Raw genomic sequence first — 19,321 nt, 5'->3', positions numbered from 1 at the left:
GCCACAAAAATTGCTTACTTGTCGTGATTGTGGGCCCTTCTCGGGGCACCCTTGCGTCATTTTGCTCACACTTTCCACGGTAAATCATCGCCTAATTGGACCTTTTGCCTAACGGAGTCTGCTTTCTACGCCTCTATCAATTGTTCTCTTCTCCACTCTCCTTTTGGAGTATTTTGGGAGCTTCAGAGCTCTTTGGCAATTGACGCCCACTGCGCGAGATCAATGAATCGCCAACAGTCCACATGAAGTGCGCGGCAGAAAAGCTTCGCTCTAAGAACATAATTGAATTTATTAGTTGTGGAATCTCTCACGATTAATGTTACCACGTCGTGTTATCTTGCTAACTATAAATAATTCGTGTTGTTGCATGTTTTAATTAAATGTTGCACTTGAATGTGGAACAGGTATTTAGCAGAATACACGCTATTTTATGCAGTAACAATAAAAGCCATCGAATGAATGTAAAACGTTTTTTTATTTTTCAATTCTTCTCTCTGTCCATTAACAAGTAGAGTTTATTAAGGAAAATTTAGTGTTTGAAGTTTTCAAACTTCAGACCACAATTTCGTAATAAAAAATCTTTCATAAACAACAGACTAATTCGACTAATTTGAATGTTTCTTTGCTCTTTTTAATCCTCATTACTTTACAGTTTACCATTATCTTAGCAGTTTTTCAGTTTTATTCCTTCAATTCACTCGCAATAATTCAGTCCGTGACAATGCTGCATAAAGCTCAGCCTCATTAAAGCCATTCAAGTCAACTTAACATGCATTTCGCATATCAAATTGAAGTTTCCCAGCGACACAATCTCCAAATCTCAATCTGAAAGTTAATTAAGTCGCAGCAAGAATGCATTGAGGGCCGGTTTCGCCTAAGTCAAATAGTTGACACCGCGGAGTCATCGGCAGTTTGCACGCAGCGACACACGAGACCTTCTGATTCTCTTCATGTTGCAAATGTTCGGGGAAAATTGAGACAAATTGCCAAGCTTGGAGGATGATGGGAAATTCCGCGCCAGCAAAGGTGAGGAAGCACCTCCGGAGCTCGTGCCAACACACCTCCGCAGCCAAGAGTGATTATCTCAGTCGCTCTTAATCCTTCCAGTGACAAACAAAACACCCGCAATAGATATCATTTGCATAATTTATATTTCAATTAGCCGAGCGCAATTTCTTCTGTGGTGGCATTTGAAATGCGCCAGAAGAAAGCGCCCATCAATTGTGTGCTTTATAAAGCGAACAAATTGTGATTATATTTGAGATTTACGATTATATTATACCTGCGAGTTATCGCATAAGTGTTTCCATTTGTTAAGCATAAAAGTGAAACATTGCGGATTAGGTTGAAAGCATAGGAGAATAACATTGAATTGCAAATATAGCGCGCTAAACATTACTGGATAATTCTTTCACATGATCTTATCTGCCCTTCACTGTGCCATTTTCTTCATCACTCGCCCGTCACATCTGCTCCTCCTCGCATCTTCTTCACTCGTTCCTACTCCTCCTCCTCCTCCTCCTCCTCCTGCCCTCACGCCTTCGCATCATCCGATAGAGACATACCTTAGTTCAGCGCCGTAGATGTCAGAACGGCCACACCTCTCTCGTAGAAACTGTGCGGATCTTGTCCAGGTGCAACGGCCAAATCCACAGTGAAGAGGAGCTCCGTTCGCGTGGAGTTCAAGTAGACGGGTAGCGTGAGTTTGCCAGAGCGATGCTCACCGCTGGATCGTGACCACTTGAGCAGGGTCAAGGGCAGGTCCATCATGATGGTGGAAGTGAGCAGCAGTTGGTTACTCTTGCACTGGGCACCTTGCAGTTTCAGTCCCACCACGCCGAAGCAGCTGTCCTTCTGGTCAGCCTCTGAGTTCGTCTCGCTGATCGTCACCTCCAGCATCAGCTCCTCCAGCGACCAACTGTTGGCCTGCGCCACGCACTGACGCGTCGCCGTTATGTACGCCTCGGGATTGAGCAATCCGCCCAGCCACACCGGGAAGCTCTGGAGCTCCTTGGCGCCCGCCTGGGACACCAGCGAGGACACCTTCTGCAGTTGCTGCACGCGATGACTGAAGTCCGTGATCCACTGGATGACCGTGCATCCCGCTGGCACAGTGTAGCGACGCCATCCCACCGGAATAATGCCTCGCACGAGCTCACTCAGCATGCTGCGATGATGGTTGGTCTGCTTCTTCTCCCCCTGACAGATCAGCACCACATCTTGCAGATCAGAGATGACCGTCTGCAGCAGCTTCGCACCAGACGCCACCTCCCTCTCGAAGTATCTACAACGACAGAATATCGGTCATGCACACAACATTTTGCTCTCGGGAAAGGCATCTAATCACACGGCAAGTGTGTGTGGACCCTTTTAATCAGCGATAGTGATCAGTGAGTTTTTAATTGAATTTCAACAAAACTTTCAATTTATCAAGAAGCACACCAAGAGTGGCAATTATTTATGCAATACCCGCACAACAGTAGTCACACCACCTCTCTTTCGATGCCTTCCCCAGTGCTTGCAATTCGCAACATTTTCGCTAAACTATCACTAAACGCCTCAAATCTCATACTTAATTGAATGAAATTAACTCTCAGCAGATCATCATCATTGGATAAAGTGTGGTAATTTGATAATTTACACCGAGTAACAAGAAAGTCATGTTTTATGTGCAGATCAATTCGGCAAAGCACTGTGTGAATCTCTTCATCGGAACACCGCTTATAAGCACTGATGAAGAGATATTCTCTGTTTGGGAACTTATCTTTTTCTCCATCTAAACATGAGCCATTCGCGAAAATTTGTAAAAACACACAAATTCACAATGGGAAATTTAGAATCACATTCATCTTTACCTGTAGAGCGGATCCTTGATGTTCTCCACAGTCCTCTTAAGCGTGGCCAGAGATTTCGGCAGCAACTCAAGCCAGGATGATGCACTATTATGCAGTGTCTTCATCCACGACGGGCGACCGTCTTCCTGCTTAGTCTGCGTGAGATCCAGACTCTCATCGGCAGAGCTGTACGCCAATTCATCGTCATCCTCCAGTTGTTGCATCTTCAGCAATTTACTAATCAAGTCCGTTCCTCGCGTGGTCAGGAGAACTCTCTCAGCATTATTGGGCAATCCCAGCCACGAAGGAGTCTGGCGATCCGCCAGTCCTTCAATCCACTTCAAGAAGTGATCGCGTCGAGTACCATCAGGCATCGTAATGTGCCTCTGGCCATTCGGTCCGCCAGCAACACCATCCACATTGGCAACGAGAGCAAAGTCACCCTCAAAACTGCGCGCCGTGAAGAGCTTGGCGAGGAAGGATTGCAGAAGACGCTGATCGAAGTCATTGTCAATCTTGCCACCGTAAATACTCTGCGAGAGAAGAGTCACCAAGGCATCCCATGGCACTTTCTCTGGCGGCAGATTGGTTCTTCCCATGGCCGTGGCGTCGATCCACGTGTCGAGAGTGTCACAAGCAACACGCAAATCCGACTCATTGAACTCGTACTTCTTGGCCCAGCCCAGCGGAGCATAGCGCAATCTCTCCTGGACAATAGCATGGAACCAGGCAAGGAGGAAGTAAAGTCTCGCCCTCTCGCTGGGCTGCTTCATCATCCGCCCAGCGGGAACGGTTGAGAAAGTCCTCAGAAGATTAGCACGAATGCCTGGTGGCGGTTCGTAGACAAAGATCCTTCCAGCACGGAGAAGATTCACCGGAACTCTGGGACTGATTTCCATGGTGAGGAAGAGTCGGAAGGCGGCATGTGGCTGCAGAGAGTGGAGCTTCTTCTCCAACTGCACAAGCCACTGCGGAGCCAAGTGAACGTTCTTCAGCAACACCCAACGACCACTCTTGCACGCAGCATTGATCGCTCTCTCAGCCTGATTGAAGCCTTCAGCCGAACCAATGGCAATGCTTGAGATTTGCTTATTCAACTCTGCCGCCAAATCATCCACTCGACTCGATGCATCAAATCCAGGAACGGAACAGAGAAGAGCAGGTGTGTTGCTTGTCAGTTGTTTCTCCACAACCGTCGAGAAGTCCAACTCCTTCTCAGCCAAAGGCATAAAGTCCTCTCCCAGAACTGTGGCCACAAACACATTTGCCGCAGCGATCACTCTGTCAGGGCGGAAAGCCTGAATCAGGAGAAGTTGATGCATAGCAGCCACAATTTGCGAAAGTGCCTTCGATTCGTCCCACAACTGGGGAACACATTGCTCCGGAGAGCTCTGTTGCAGCCAAGCTCCAAGTTCCGGCATGGATTTCACCTTATCCAACAGCTTCCGGAAGATTGGAAGACGTGTAGCCAAGCGATTGACACCTTCCAGCTGCTCTCCAGTCAATCCCTCCACTCTCTGCTGACCACTGACGATTCCCTCCTTGTTTCTCAGGAAGAAATTGAACTCCTGATCCATGTTGGACTCTGACGTGCCCTTCAGATGAATCCTGCACAGAAGGAGAGCGAATGTCAGACGATCAGCATGCAGCATTCCTCTGGCAACACGATCATAGCACACGGCAAACAGATCCTTCGTGATTATTCCCAGGCGAGTTCCGTAATCAGTGACACCTTCCAGGCGGTTATTGTTGTACAGGACAGTGCTGAAGATGTCCAGGAACATCTTCAGTGAATACTGATAGAGGAAGTGCACTTGATTGAGGCTGTCCATGGTGAAGTAGATGTTGCTGCAAGCCTGAGACAGTGACATGTACTGTTGGGACACTGTCTCAATCTCAGCGATAACCTTGTCTGTCTCCTCGACCTTCTGACCAATATCCGCAGCCTCCTTCTTGAGTGTCTCCAGTGTTGTGATCACCGAGTCATCGTCGAGAATCTTTCCCTTGGCATCATTGAGTGCCTGAAGGAGACTCTTCTCCAGCTGACGCAATCTCAGATGGAATTCACCCTGCAATTTCAGCAAGTCCGATCGCTTCTCATCAATATCCGGACGCTCTGCCTTCAACACCTGGTTGAGACACTGACTCTGGAGTGAACTTCTGGTCACTGTAAAGTTCACAAAAGTCACACGAGAGCAGATATCAGGTGTGAATTCCACCGTTGGATCCCTTGTTGACAGGAAGATCACAAATGATGGTGACAAATCGATATCCTGATCACCCAGAGAGATGAGAACTCGTCCTCCAGTTCGTCTCAACTCCTTATTCAGCACCGGATTGAGGATGGGATCGTAATTCTCGACATCCTGCACGAGAAGTGGATTGCCAAATCGCAGGGCAGATTCCAGATTCTTCCTGAATGAATCATCCAGGAAGCTTGTCTTTGTGATCTTCTTGTCCTTGAACTCATTCATGATGAACTCAGTTGCCTGACCCGAAGGATCAATGATCAGCGGATAGCGATTGAATCTCTTCAGCATAATTGCATTCTCCGTGCACAGATCATCAGTCGGCAGGGCATTTGCTTGCCAACGGAGTCTCTCATCGGGATTGGACAAGTACTCAGTCCTCGCAATATCCGCGCGATACTGAATACTAGCCGCCTGCAGATGTTGACACCAAGTGGTGAAGAGATTGTTTCTGTAGTGCTGGTCAAAGTATCCACCGTAGGCAATGAAGGCGGCCGACAGGAGAACATCTCCAATGATTGTGGACATTTGAGAGCGGAATGTCTCACTTGTGGCTTCCCAGCGCTCTCTCTCAATGTTGAGACTCTTCAGCAGTGCAATGGATCGATCAACCTTTGCCTGAACATTCTCCAAGTCCGTCTTGATGGCTTGGGCTTGAGAAATCAACTGTGCATACTCCTCTTTGTAGGCAGCAATGCTCTGTTCCAGCTGAGATATTAGATCCTTGATATCCTGTGCGTGTGTCATGTTCACTTCAGCCTGTTCCTCCAGAGATTGAAGCTCATCGCGAAGAGGTTCCACTCTCTTCAGCATGTCAGCGTATTCGATCTGCAATGGCATTAGATGTTATATTTTCAGAGTTCATTGACTAATCTAGCTGGTGAATTACCTGAGCGATAGCCCATTTCACCATAGGTCCACAAGCCATACTGGCGCGATTGACCTTCTCGAAATTGTACTCTGGATTCGAGAGATAGCGAGTCTTCATCTTTTCGCGGACATCATCGCTGGAGTGTGAGAAAGTTGCAATTAGTAGGATTGATCTTAAGTCTAGAAAAATACAGCGAAAGCACACAAAGACCATCACCAGCAAGTATCCATGCAAAAGTATCTACAATTTATCAAGCAAATATCTACACAGCGAAACTCAAGGGAAAATCCAAAGATTTAACATCTCTCAGAAGTTGGCCTCAAATTATCCTCAATCCAAATGACAATGCCAATGTATATAGAGTGTAGTATATTGTGGTGTCTTCTATGACTATAAAGTATCTATAAATACTCTACCAAAGTATTTTATAGAGGGAAACACAAAAAGAAAATACACAAAATAAAATAAAACCTACTTCTACGCAACATCTTGTGTTGGACACACATTTACAGATATTATTTGCCAGAAGAAACCCATATTATTATATTGCTTACGTTATGTCTTCAGTACTGAAGTTAGAGACAATGGAATTAATAAAGTTCTCCCGCATTATCACGGCTCGAATCGATTTCCAATCGGATGCATTTTCACCCAGCAGCAAGCATATCGATTCGAGTGCCAATTTCACAACAGCCGGCGGATTCGCCATTGAGCGAACTTCGACGAGATGCTGCTTCCTGATGGACTTTACAGCTAGAAGAAGTTATTCAATTTGTCGTATTAACAGTGTCAGTAGATATCATTGTGTTAGCTTTAAATTGATTTTGTACACTTCTGACCGAAGATTTACAATTCCCATCAAAGGTTCATTCAATGCACATTTCCCTGAACATGAACTTTAGTAATTCAGCGGCTCTCTTAATCACTTTTTGAGGTTCTCTCCGCCACTCAAAAATCCATTCAATTCCACGAGTATAACAAAAAAATTTTTAGCAATAAAATATTACACAAGAATAACCTTTAAAAGCGCATTGAAACAGAAAAAACTGTTACGTTTCCATTCGTTGAAATTATAAATCTTTCTGCCAGAGTCTGTGTGGAAAATGTCTTTCTCAGGTCATTAATTTTGTGTATCATTTGTTCTCTGCAAATTGCTGATATTGTTTGCTGTTGACAAGTTTCAATGGTGTGCAGATTTTGAGGCAAATGAAGAAAAAAGAAACATCTCAAAAAGAACATCAAATGAATTCAGTTAATTATTAGTCACAGAAGCACAATTATTTCTCATTATGTAAACACAAGAGATCTTTAAAGTTCATTGCGGCCGAGAGGCAATGATTAAACGAGTTAGAAGTATAGCCTTTAGTAGAATGCACAAAATTGCATTAGTTAGTCATGACAAAGTGAGGAACTTTTGGCGATTAATGGTGATTTTTTTTGCAGCAGAAAAGCCATCAATCAGCACTTTGTGAGCAAGGATATTCGTAGAATGTCCAACACAATCATTTTATAATTCACATTGCAATGATAAATCAGATAAATAAATTGCACATTTCACCAATAACCCTGTTCAGTTCCTCACAAATTGATTTATTGTCAAAATATTAGGAAGTAAATTGAATTTTTTTGCAATAATAATCCGTACGTGATTAATGATGTATCAAAATTGACAATCGACGATATAAATGAGTCTTTCACCATAACTTGGCGGATTGTCTTCCAGTCAGTCGTTTCAGTATTCAACATGAGACACACGGACTCAAGAGCTAGCTTTACAGCCGCCGGTGGATTTGCCATTGACTTTACCTCCGACAATTGATTCTTTTTAATGCCACTCACAGCTAAAATTACACACATTTGTAGTGATATATTTTTTTCATCATGTTGTGAGAGAGTGTAAAAGCATTAATCTTATTCTTCATCACTTCTGGGGGTCGAAAATCAATTAAGAGAAAAAAACAACCGTAAAGGGTAATGAAATTTCCATAAAGGGCAAACTTACCGAGTTGAGCGTCAATAACAGCCGGTTCCACCAGTGCCAAATCAGCCATAACATGCTTCCTCTTCTCCTCAATCTGCACCGTCTGCTCGGCGAGTTGTATCTGAATCTCCTGGGATTGCACCTTCTTCTTCTCCGCCTCCTGTTGATCCTTGAACATCTGCTTCAACTTCGCATTGGCAGCTTCGTTCTTCGCCTGCAACTCCTGAGACTTCACCGCCAAGGACTTTTGCATCTCCTCCACTTGTTCTACAGTTTCGGCAATCTTGTTGAGACCAACATTCAGGTGAAGTTGCTGCTCCTCCAAATCACTGCGCTTCTCATTGTACAACTTCACCATATGATGGATAAAGTCCAGATAGTGACGAGGTGTGATTGCCATTGTGCGTCCACCGCGCTTAGCCAGCCGAGCATTGGCCTTGTGCAGTGTCTGATGGACATACACGCATGCATTGATCACGGCATCGCGATGATTTGGCGTTGCTGGGATGAGTGGACAAGCGGACGGGAAGAAATCTGGTGCAGTCCAATTGGGCTTCTCAAGATCCACGCGAATTGTGAACTCTTTGCCCACCTGGAACAGAGCAGATTCTGACCAGTCGCCGAACCAATTCAGGACGCATCGATTGAAGAGAGCCGGAGATGTTGCTGCCCTATCTTTAAGTCCATCCGTTGAGGGATTCATTGTAAACACAACATGGAGATTCCTCATCACTTGCTGCGTGAACCACTTGTACAGTTCATCGCTGGAATCCAGCATAAGACCCTCTCTTTGAGCTCCTTCCTTGCACTGGGTCATGAGAGTTGTGTATTCATCTCCCTCGAACAGACCAGGCACTTCGCCGTTGGCCAGGAGAGTGTTCATTCTCTCAAGGAAGCCCGAATCCAGAACATTAGACTCGTCCAGGATGAAAGCAATCTTCTCATCCTTGCATCCAGATCGCCTCAAAACTGATCTCAAGTCCTCATCAAAGTCCTCACTTGTGTACTTGTTGTGCACCTTGATCTGGAACACCGATAAGCCATTCATCCACGCCACGAAGCGAGACAACGTGGTCTTTCCTGCTCCTGAGACACCAATCAGCAGCAAATGCCCTTGTGGCTGACGGAAAATTCTGTCAATGCGCAGAACATGCTCCAGGACTTCGTCAAACAGCACAAGAGGCACATCCAGCTCCTCCTCGTAGAATATCTTCAGACGAGCCTTCACATAGTCACGCAACTCATCCCTATTGACCGGCATGTAGTCCTTCGAGAGCCAGTTGCTGTACAGAATGGGCCTGGCGAGGGCCTTATCATGATCCACGGACGGGAAGTGCTTTGCTCCGACAATGTCAATATTGTCATTCGTCCACCTCCTCTCGGACTCATCCACAAGGCGATCCTGGAAGAGACGCAGCGCCTCGTGAGCCCACAGACGCACCAATCCCTCCACAGATAGCGTATCCAGTGGCCGAATGGCCTCGCAGATTCCCCTCACCCAGCGTGTCATCTCACGCGGTGAATAGACATAGTGTGGCTGCATGTCTTGCGTGAAGCGATCCTGCGATGCCAGATAAAATTCCACCATTGCATTGGTCAATGGCTCGGCATAGCCACGCAGCGATGGCATCATACGCAGCATTGCACGACTGAATGTGCCGTAAATCTGCTTCAGAGACGTCTCACCGGGGTAATCCACATAGATAATCGGCACGTGGCGCAAGAAGCGATGCGAGAGTGGCTTCCGTCCCGGATCAGTGGGCGGATTGCATGCGCCAACAAATTGGATACGCTCCAGCGTCACCCAAGATTGATCACCGGCCCTGTAGAAGCCCTTGTGCTCCACCAATTGTCGCAGGAACGAAATCACGCGCTGTGTTCCATACGAATCCATGTCTGGCAGATTGATTTCGTCACAGAACAACACCAGCCACTTGCCGATCTGGACAGGAGCCAGAACAACGCCGTTGGGTGTCTTGCGATACTCGCAGTAGTGATCGAAAGTCTTCAGCAGCAACTCAGGCGTGGTGGCTGAGGAGAAATTCAATCCAACCACTTCCATGTCCGGAAGAGCTCTAAGTGCTGAGAAGAGTGTCATGGTTTTACCAGATCCAGGAGGACCACAGAGAACTATGGGCTTGTGCTCCGCCAACCAAGTATAGAGAAGCGATTCGTGCCTCACAGTATCCAATGTGGGCACCACAACGTCCGGAGCTGCCACTTTGTGAGTCTCCACCTCAATCACAGGCACTTTGTTGGACCACGGAAGCCAATCTCCATTAATGCTGACCTCATAGTCGATGATAGGAGCGCCTGTGTTGCTTGGCAAACCAATCGTAGTCACACTCCTAATGAAATCGCCCAAATCCGAGCGAACCTTCAGTTTAGCATCCCCAGCAAATGACCATAGCAGGGAATAAACCAAAGCCTTGGGGATGAACTGCTCCAGTTGCTCAGAAGTCACGGGGAAATCTGGATGTTGTGAATTGAAGATCAACACATTCCTCGCTGCTTGATTTAGCATGGAAAATAGCGAGCTTAAAGCTCTCAATCGCGTAAAGTCCATAATATGCTCCTGCTCCATTGCATACTCTAAGCACCGCACAACAAGGCCATCAGCAGCAAAGTAGGATTGCAAGAGAGCGGCCACTTCTCTCTGCGTTTGAAGCGCCGGTGAAGCTTCATCATCCTTCTTCTCCTTTGTCGCCGACGCGAAGTAGTCATCATCAGAATCTTCAAGTGGGATGTTCCTGAGACGCATCATGTAGTTGTCGAAGATCATTTCAGTTGACAGGACATCCTCTGAGAACCACACCATTCCACAACGAGAAACCGTGGCCAAAGTGGCGAACTTCAAGTCCTGCACCTCAAACATAATCCTCACATTTGGCGGCAGTGAGAGACGCTCGCCATTGGGCAGAGTCAGGAGCTTGTTGTCGTCGAGAACAGAGTTCAAGTTCTCAACCCACTCAGGATCCACATCACCATCAAAGATGATCCACTGACGCTTGTTGATTTCACCACGAACGTTGTCTATGATCTTTCTCAGGATGTGCGTGAAGAGACCATCTGTCCACTCACGAGTATTGGGATCAAGGACACCATAGAGAGCCTCCTTTGAGATGGCTTTCGGATCGATAACATGAGCCACTCCTTCGATTCCCTCAAATCTCTCGAGAGCCTTCAAGAGCACCTTCCAAGCAGTAGACTTTCCAGATCCAGACGGACCCACCATCATCAAGCCATGGTTGAGGTTGGAGATTTGATAGAGTTGCAGCACCTGCAGGAAGAACACCAATGCATATTAGAAGATAAATACACATCCAAGTCTAAACGTTTAACACCACACTTTTCTGATCACCTACAAGACTCTCTGATTTCTACCCAAAAGGACAAACACGAAAGCATACACTTGATGGTTATTTACAAATGTGTTAGTGACTTACTTTTTCCACCCACGTCTCTCCGAATCCCTTCATTGCGTGCATTTTTGGATTAACCTTTTGTACAGAGTTAGTATTCTAAATATTTCACATCAACTCACCTTTTCCATCCAAGCGCATCCCTGCTCATCTCCTTCGCCGCACACCAAGTACTCCTCAGCGCACACCTTCCGGATCTCCGTCTTGAGTCCCTTCATCTCCGCCCTGGTGTAGCCCACATTCGGGAAGACATCACTCAGCAGGGAGAACAGCAGTGGAATATCCTCAGCCACGAGTTTGGGCACCATCGTCTCGCAAACTGACTGAATCAGGATCTCTTGTTCCGGCAGATTCTCAGCAATGGACGCCTCGTCGATGTTCTCCTCTCCACGCTGCTTCATATTATCCTTGATCTTCATGATGCGATCACGTTTCACATTACCAGCGGACACGAGGACAGACTTCAATGCTCGCAGTCCAAAATCGTAGTGAGACTGATTGGAGAGTTGCTCATCGCAGAGCTTGAAGAAGGGCACTATTTTGCAGGCCAACTTCTCAGCCGAGCGGAAGCCCTGACTGAAGAGCATCACTTCGGCAATTAGTTGACGATCAGGTGTTGTCATTGCCAGAGATCTGAAGAGTTTCTTCAAATTGTCCGGAAGATTAGATCGTCCAGCATAACCAGGATTCATCGTGATGAATATTGCCATGTCAGAAGACACACGAACTTGCTTTCCAACCAATTCGACAGTGATACCTGAAAATAAAACAATTGACAAAAATCACTTTCTGATCTTTGGCTCTAAATCAATTTCAAAATCTCACTCTGAGTATCTTTGTTGCTGTCCTGATGTGACTTCAGAGCTTCCTGGATGGTTTGGATCTGCTGTGAAACAGCCGAAAGCATTCTCTCCTCCAGTCGATTGAACTCATCGAAGCATCCCCAGGCTCCAACTTGACACAGACCCACAAAGATTCGGCCCATGGCCTGGAAATCGAAGGTTTCATCACAATTGAAGACCAACACGAAGCGACCCAATTGGTGACCCAATGCTTTAACGGATTCAGTTTTTCCTGTGCCAGCCGGTCCAAATGGAGAGCCGCCGAGACGTGATTCCAGAGCCTGTGTCATTGTCAAATAGCAGCGATCGGTCAGAGGAGTCTGCACGAGACGATCCTGCACTCCCAAATACTCAAAGCCATAGAAGAACTTGGCATTGGCCATGTGAATGGTGAGTTGCTGCAGAACCTCCGTTTGGCGAGGATCAAAGTAGAAGCGCATCTCACAGAGCCACTGGAAGGACTTGGGATTGGTCACTTTGTTGGCGATCAGGCGACGAGTCACAGTTCTCTTGTGGACAAACTCATTGATCTGGAAATAAAAAAACTTCAGTAAAATCAAATTATCATGGTATCTCAGGATTCTTACCAGATGCTCTAGCTTGCGACGCCTCAGCGGAGGCTGTTCCTGCAGCACTGAGTCCGCAAGCACATTCAGAGTCGCCTCCACGGTTGTCAGGACGCGATTCATAGGATTCTTCCCACTCGTGTTCTCAGAACTCTGCTGCAGCGCAGACTCGACATCTTCTGACCACAGAATTTGTGCTGCCAGAACGACAATCTGTGCCTGATACTTGTCACACCATTCCATGTACTTCTGCGGATCAATTTGTCCATCCTTGAACTGCTTAATGTCCTGAACAGCCTGAGCCAAGTACGATGCCAGAGTGAAGCGCATTTCCTTCTCAACCAAACTCAACCACTCATTGATCTTGGGATGCTCAACTGTTGACACAGGATGAACAAACTTCACTTCCTCTCCCTCACGCGATGCTATTCCCAGAACCACAGTGTTGTCCTCATTCAGAATGATGGAAGCAACTCCAGCAAACATTTTCTTGAAGTGCTTCTGCAGACGAGCCACATTCTTGCTATTGCCGATGATCTCCAGCAAGTCTTCATCACCCACGAAGTAGAATCGCGGGAAAGAAGTACGCTCTCGCTCAAGATACTCTCCCAGAGCCTTCTGGATCTTACCCAGCAAATCAGCCAAGCGTTCCAGTGAGCGCTGAACAGCTGGAATGTTGAGAACGTCCATGACTTTCGGGGACTTTGCCACTTTCTTCATCAAGCCCAAAAATTCAGAGCTAATGCTCTGGAACCGAGAAGTTTCCACTGGCAGAAGAGTCTTAATATCTGCGCTTCCAGAGAAGATTCCCTCCAAATACACCCAGCGACGTTGGACGTCAATCCAGACATCAAATAAGGCATTGATGCGATTCAGTTTCTCCTCCCAAGTCAGTGTCTCCTCCTCAAAGACTTTATAGTACGGCGATAGCTTCATAGCCGCCACAGAGTTGATGTGCTCCTTAACCTTGTTGAACAAATCATCCCAGCCGCGGATAATCCTGCACTTGTTCTGGTAATTGATCAAATCCAATTCGTAGTTTTGCCAGGATTCGCGAACTTGCTTCAAGAACTCCTCGAGAGCCATTTCTCCCTGAGCCACGAGAATGATGTCCTTGACAATGGCCTCATTCTTCAGCAGATTGATGTCCCACACTTGTCCAAGAGTCAAATCCGAGAGAATCCAGTTCACTTTGAGTTGCCTGGTCAATTGCTTCCAGTGACGCTCCTTCAGAGCATCAGATTTCAACTCGATGATCAACATGTTGACCTTGATGTAGCTTTGGAGCAGCTTCTTCACGTACTCATAGCTCTCGTACATCCGGAGACGAGCTGGAAGCTCCTTCAGCTGACTCAACATAGTCTCGAGAGAGTGACGAAGCTTGCGCGGTTGAACGGACAACCACGGTTTCTCACGCGTTTCATCAATTTGAGTCCAGATCTTAGACAATTCACTCCAAACTCCGCGCAAGTCCTGCAATTCCTCAAGAACCACATTCATCCTCTCGCCACTGTTGTTCTGAATTGCCGATTCTTGGAGTTCGAGCGCTTCCTTCGCCTTGGCCACATTGTCACGCTCCTCCTTGAGTCGAGAGAACTTGGTCTCGAACATCTGCAAGTGCTGCAAGGCATCATCGGGCCTGATCCTGCCTCCAGTCGGCTTGTTCTTCTCCCAATCATTGAGGAAATCAGCTGTGCGAGTCTCCACCGCCTTGTCCTCAGCCACAATCTTCGCCTGCAGACTGGCCACTTGAGTCTGAATGGCCGAATCCTTGCGCTTCATGATCTCATTGAACGCAGACCACTCACCCTCGATGTTGTCCACATGAAGCCATGTATTGGGAAATTGGAAACGCTGGCGCTCAAGGATTCTCTGTGCCTCGCGGTAAACCTCCACTTGCTTATCCCAGATCAACATCTCCTTCTTCAACGATTGCACGTACGTTATGAAGCTCACAGCATCGGAAGTGCTGGCCGCCTCAATGCTCTGCTGCTCCAAATCATTGCGAGACTTTGACACTTTTCCATGGAAAGTGGTCATCTCATTGCCGAGGAGCGATCCAAACTTGCTGAGAGCCTCCTTGTGCCAGGAATCATACTTGAGAGTCACCTTTGCCTGCACCTTGGCATAATCTATGACAATGGGCCCATAAGCGCGACGAGTATCTGATGTATCGAACGTCGTGCGAGACTTTTTGATGTCATTCAAGCACTTGATCCACAAATTGATCTCCTCCCCGAGACGTCCATAGAGAATATCCGGCTGGAGATCCCAGAGACTCTGATAGCGAAGCCATTCATCGACATACACACGCACCTCACCAATCTTGCCCTCAATAGCATCGTATGCGTGCTCAATGGTCTCTGAGCCTGTGGGCAATTTGGTCAGGAGATTCCTGTACGTCTGAGACACAGGCTTGTCCAGACCCACTTGATAGCGAGAACTCTGCAGACGCGTCTGAGACGTGACAATCGCTTGCCAGGCAAATAACTGCTGCATGATCTGGAAGCGAGCCTCCTCAATCGAAGGATAGAGATACATCTGCTGATTCGTGATGCGAATCTCATGGATAGCATTCTGAATCTGTGGCTCTCCTCCTGGCTTGTGTGTCGGCTGTGTCGGCGCGTCAGTGTCCATGGACAAGTCCACTTCTTTCTTGTTCCCCGTGAGAGCATCAGTCCACGCTTGAATGCCAGCCTGTAGACGTGCTGCCAATTTCTTCTCCACCTCCTCATCAAGCCTGGCCACCCACACATGGAGATTTGAGTACTGCCTCAGCGACAAATCATCCACAGCGTGCTGAATCTTCGACAGAATGTCCGCAAAAGTTGCCGCTGAGTAGGGACATGTCTCCAGCGAACGAACATCAACATCCAGTTGCTCCTCCACCACCAGAAGATCCTCCACCTTCTCCTGGAACGCCACCACACACTCCGACAGGCGCTGCACATATGGATCCAACTTGTAGCTCTCCCAAACCAGCTGAATACCCTCAGAGATGAGTGCCAGCACATCTTTGCGCAAGCCCGCCACAAGTGGAACAATACTGGCGCGATCTTCAATCTGTGTGCCACAGGAAAAGAGAGCAAAATTAAAATTATTTCATAACAAGCTCATTTACATCGTAAACACATCAAATTAAAATGCTAATATCACACAAGCATTTTGCAAATTGTTTCAGCAAAAAGAAAATCTACATATGCTATTAAAATGTGCAAAGCCTGAATGTTGAGGAAAAAAACTACCTTAAATACGGAATTATGTGCTAAACTCCTATTTGTTAGCTGCATGAAAGAATATACAGAAAAAATGTTGTGGTACTTCTTTTTTCTCTCTCTTCTCTTTAATATCTTGATCATGTGGATACAAACACACTTAGCATTTTCTTGAACAATGAAGAGATTATCTCCATTGCTCTCTGTTTCAAGATAAATCATAGTGGAAGCTTAAGCTCATTTGTATGATGTTGAGAAATGATTCATGACTGCAGTGTCTCAATTAAAACTCACTGACAAATCGTGTTAAGGTAAATTGAGAGCACAAAACTCAGTGATAGGTGGAAATATACAGACAAAAGACTTGCTTACACACCTTGTCCAGAGTTCTCTCGTATGTCCTCACGCTCTCAATGAGTGAAATTGCAAATGGATAGATTTGATTCGCCTGGTGAGCCTTGTTCACAATTGCCAGTGGAACTCTGGAAAAATAATGTCAAGTTATTCAGGAACTACATTTTCTCCCACATCAAAACTCACCTAAATCCCAGACTCTTCAAATTTCGAACTTCCTTATACAGCATAATGATCTCCGGCAGGAAATTCACCTTGAGTTTCAGAACACTTCCGCGTCCAGTGCGCGAACGACTGGACTCAATCGTGAAGATTCTTCCGCTGATGCCAAAGTTTCTCTCCTGCACCTTCCTGGCCCAGTCCTGGAACACCTCAAAGGTGGACAGCTTGGCGCGAAAACTGTCGCCGTCATTCTTCAGCTTCTGCCCCTCAATGTGGGATTCCCAGCCTTTGCCCAGCACATCTTCCACCCGCTTGAGATACATCGTAAGTTGGTTGTCAATTTGACGAGCCCAGATTATCGATCCCGCCACCGGTGGCAAATCCCTCACGTTGGAGATGCGGCAGCTCTTGCTCTGCGGATACTGCACTTTGAACTTCTCATGCAGAGCCTCAATGTCGTCCTTCACGCGCTGAATCAGCTGAATCTGATACTCCCTGATGGCACCACGGATGTGCGGACGCACGAACAGAGCATTGAATCTCGAGAAGATCCTGAACATCTCATTGGCATTCTTCGCTGTGCCGAGCTGGTCACGAAGATGCGCCGTGATGCGAGTCTCCACGCGATCAATTCGCTCCTCATATCGCTTGACAGCCGCATCCCATGCCTCTGTACCCTCCTTAGTGATGTCCAGACACTCTACCTCCTTCACATTCTCATACGCAAGATTCACCTCTTCAATGGCATTGGCGTCAGTCGCCTCGAGGCTGTAAGGCTGCTTCGTCTCCGGAATGCTATCACTCTGGCCACTCTCAGGCTGTCTAGACGGACGCAAGACGCGCAGAATGACAGTTCGCAATTGTTCATGCTGTCGCCGGAACTTTCTCATGTTCTCCATGCGCACTTGCAACTTCTTGTGAGCCGGAGTCACGCGCCACACCATCTTCAACTGCTCATCACGCTTCTTCTTCACAATATCCCTCATCAGTGCCTGCAACTTGTCGTACTCGTCGTCCCAACAGCTAAACACCTCGAAGCATTGATTCATCACGCGTTCAAACTCATCAAAAGGGATGTGCATAAGTCGCCTGGTGCCCAAAACCTTCAGCAGCTGTTGCCCCAGATCACGAGATATCGCCTCAATGAGTCTGAGAGCGCGCTGTATCGGATACTTCGTGCTCCTCACCTTACGCAAGTGCGAAAAGATAGACTGGACAGCTGATCGTATTTTTTCCAATTCAGTCGCGGAGAGCAAGTCTTTGATGGGAAAATCCTTCATCAGGGGATTGTAGTCAGCAACCATGGCGAGTGCTTGCTGCAATCCAGTGTCCGTGTCGAAGGAGACAATCGCATGAAAACGCTTGCCGTGCTTCAGAATGTCCAGTGTTAGTGTCACTTCCAGGGATTCGCGCTTCTCCTGAATGCGATGGAGAGCACGCTCGAGGTTGAGCCAGAAGCTCACCTCCTGCAGTGCCGTGCCACTCGACGGATCGCGATCGAGCTTCGTCACCTTCTGGATCTCCTTGATCCAGCGGTTAACGCCGTTCTGGAGTTGATTGAGGAAGGAGGAATCCTCCACTTTGTCCCCAAAGTCACCCACTTTCGCCTTGTGTCCGTCGTCGGCGCACTTCTTGATCGTCTGACTCACAATCGGGTGGACAATGAGAGAGATCTCGGGGATGTCGATGTTCTGCTGCAAGTGCAGCAATCCCATCTCCAATTCCGCGAGTTTCTTCTCAACGCTGGGCACCATCTTGTCGCCGTCGCGATCAGCGCGACCCGACTCCTTGATGTAGCTCTTGAAGTAGGGCGCCAGCGATTTGCTGATGAACGCATGGAGGGTCTCATATGGAGAGCCCTCGGAAAAATTGATGAGGCGCACTTGCGTGTGGATTGACTTGTCTGCCTCCACAACTCCTCCGCGCTTGATGCACACCAGAGATGACATGCGATGGTTGGAGTAGATGACTTCGTTGCTGATGTAGTAAGTCACCATCTCCTTCTCCTCATCGCCTTCTGGGCTCTGATCATTCTCATCCTCTGCAAGAAACCAAAGCGCACAAGCATTAGAATTCCTCACGGCGCATTGTGTTTACATTTCCCGTTTGTTTGCAAACAAAAGACAGCTGATTGCCGGTTGCCGGTCAGCTGATTCGTTTTCACGGTCAAAGCCGAACGCGAAAAAGAGCGAGAGAGGAGGAAAAATCTGAGCAGGCAAGAGAGCCCGGTGAGAGCCAAAGAGAGCGCGTGAGAGACGCGTGAGAGCGAGAAGAGAGACCCGACCGCCCGGCGAACAGCGCCCGAAAACGCCCATGAATTCAACGGTGCACCAGTGACGTCACGCTCTTCGACAACTCATCCAATATGGCGGCGTCTGGGTGACAAATTTTTCGCCGAGCGCCCCCGGAGGCTCACCTTTGGAGCAGCAGCGCTGGATGTAGAGCGCCTGCACCTGGGAGTCGCCGAGGAACTTGCGGACGCTCTCCTGATTGCTGCGGTCCTCCAGCGCTAGGTTGAGAGCGGGCGGCACCACATCTTCCTCCGGCAGCAAAATGGTGGTCGCCTTCCGCAGGTAATTCGCGAACGCCCCGTACTCCATAATCGCCACATTCTGCGAATCCGCCGGCGGCTCCGTGCTCTCTATGGAGTCACCCATGCTTTGCACACGGTCGCGGGCGAGAAAAAAGTCCTTTTACACCTCAAATCACACTTTTAATGCAGACCAGACGCGAAACCACACTTCTTTACAGAGAATGACGTCTGCACTGAGAGAAATTCCCGTCCGTACACTGCTAAGTGGGTCAGTGAAATTTTATCACATACG

The 19,321-nt window shown here is 47.5% G+C and overlaps 1 protein-coding gene across 8 annotated transcripts; it reads right to left on the bottom strand.

Moving 5' to 3' along the window:
• Window positions 1-1,128: 1,128 nt before the first annotated feature.
• On the bottom strand, window positions 1,129-19,239 carry LOC132265447 (dynein heavy chain, cytoplasmic). 8 transcript variants are annotated; one of them, XM_059766141.1, is made up of 13 exons: window positions 18,913-19,239; window positions 16,521-18,537; window positions 16,357-16,462; window positions 16,011-16,049; window positions 12,787-15,828; window positions 12,183-12,729; window positions 11,480-12,114; window positions 11,382-11,408; window positions 7,957-11,215; window positions 7,600-7,795; window positions 5,973-6,090; window positions 2,856-5,911; window positions 1,129-2,284 (listed from the first exon to the last, which is right to left on the bottom strand). In XM_059766141.1, exons 1-13 carry the CDS (start codon window positions 19,151-19,153, stop codon window positions 1,567-1,569), a joined length of 14,001 nt encoding a protein of 4,666 aa, XP_059622124.1. In that variant the 5' UTR covers window positions 19,154-19,239; the 3' UTR covers window positions 1,129-1,566. The 8 variants fall into 8 exon arrangements, with proteins under 8 accessions (XP_059622124.1, XP_059622128.1, XP_059622126.1 ...); XM_059766145.1 differs by lacking the exon at window positions 7,600-7,795 and adding an exon at window positions 6,509-6,707; XM_059766143.1 differs by lacking the exon at window positions 11,382-11,408.
• Window positions 19,240-19,321: the final 82 nt, after the last annotated feature.

Source organism: Phlebotomus argentipes, unplaced genomic scaffold, assembly GCF_947086385.1.
Source record: "Phlebotomus argentipes unplaced genomic scaffold, Phlebotomus argentipes genome assembly contig_2, whole genome shotgun sequence".
NCBI lineage: Eukaryota > Metazoa > Arthropoda > Insecta > Diptera > Psychodidae > Phlebotomus > Phlebotomus argentipes.
This window is presented reverse-complemented; position numbering and strand designations above follow the sequence as displayed.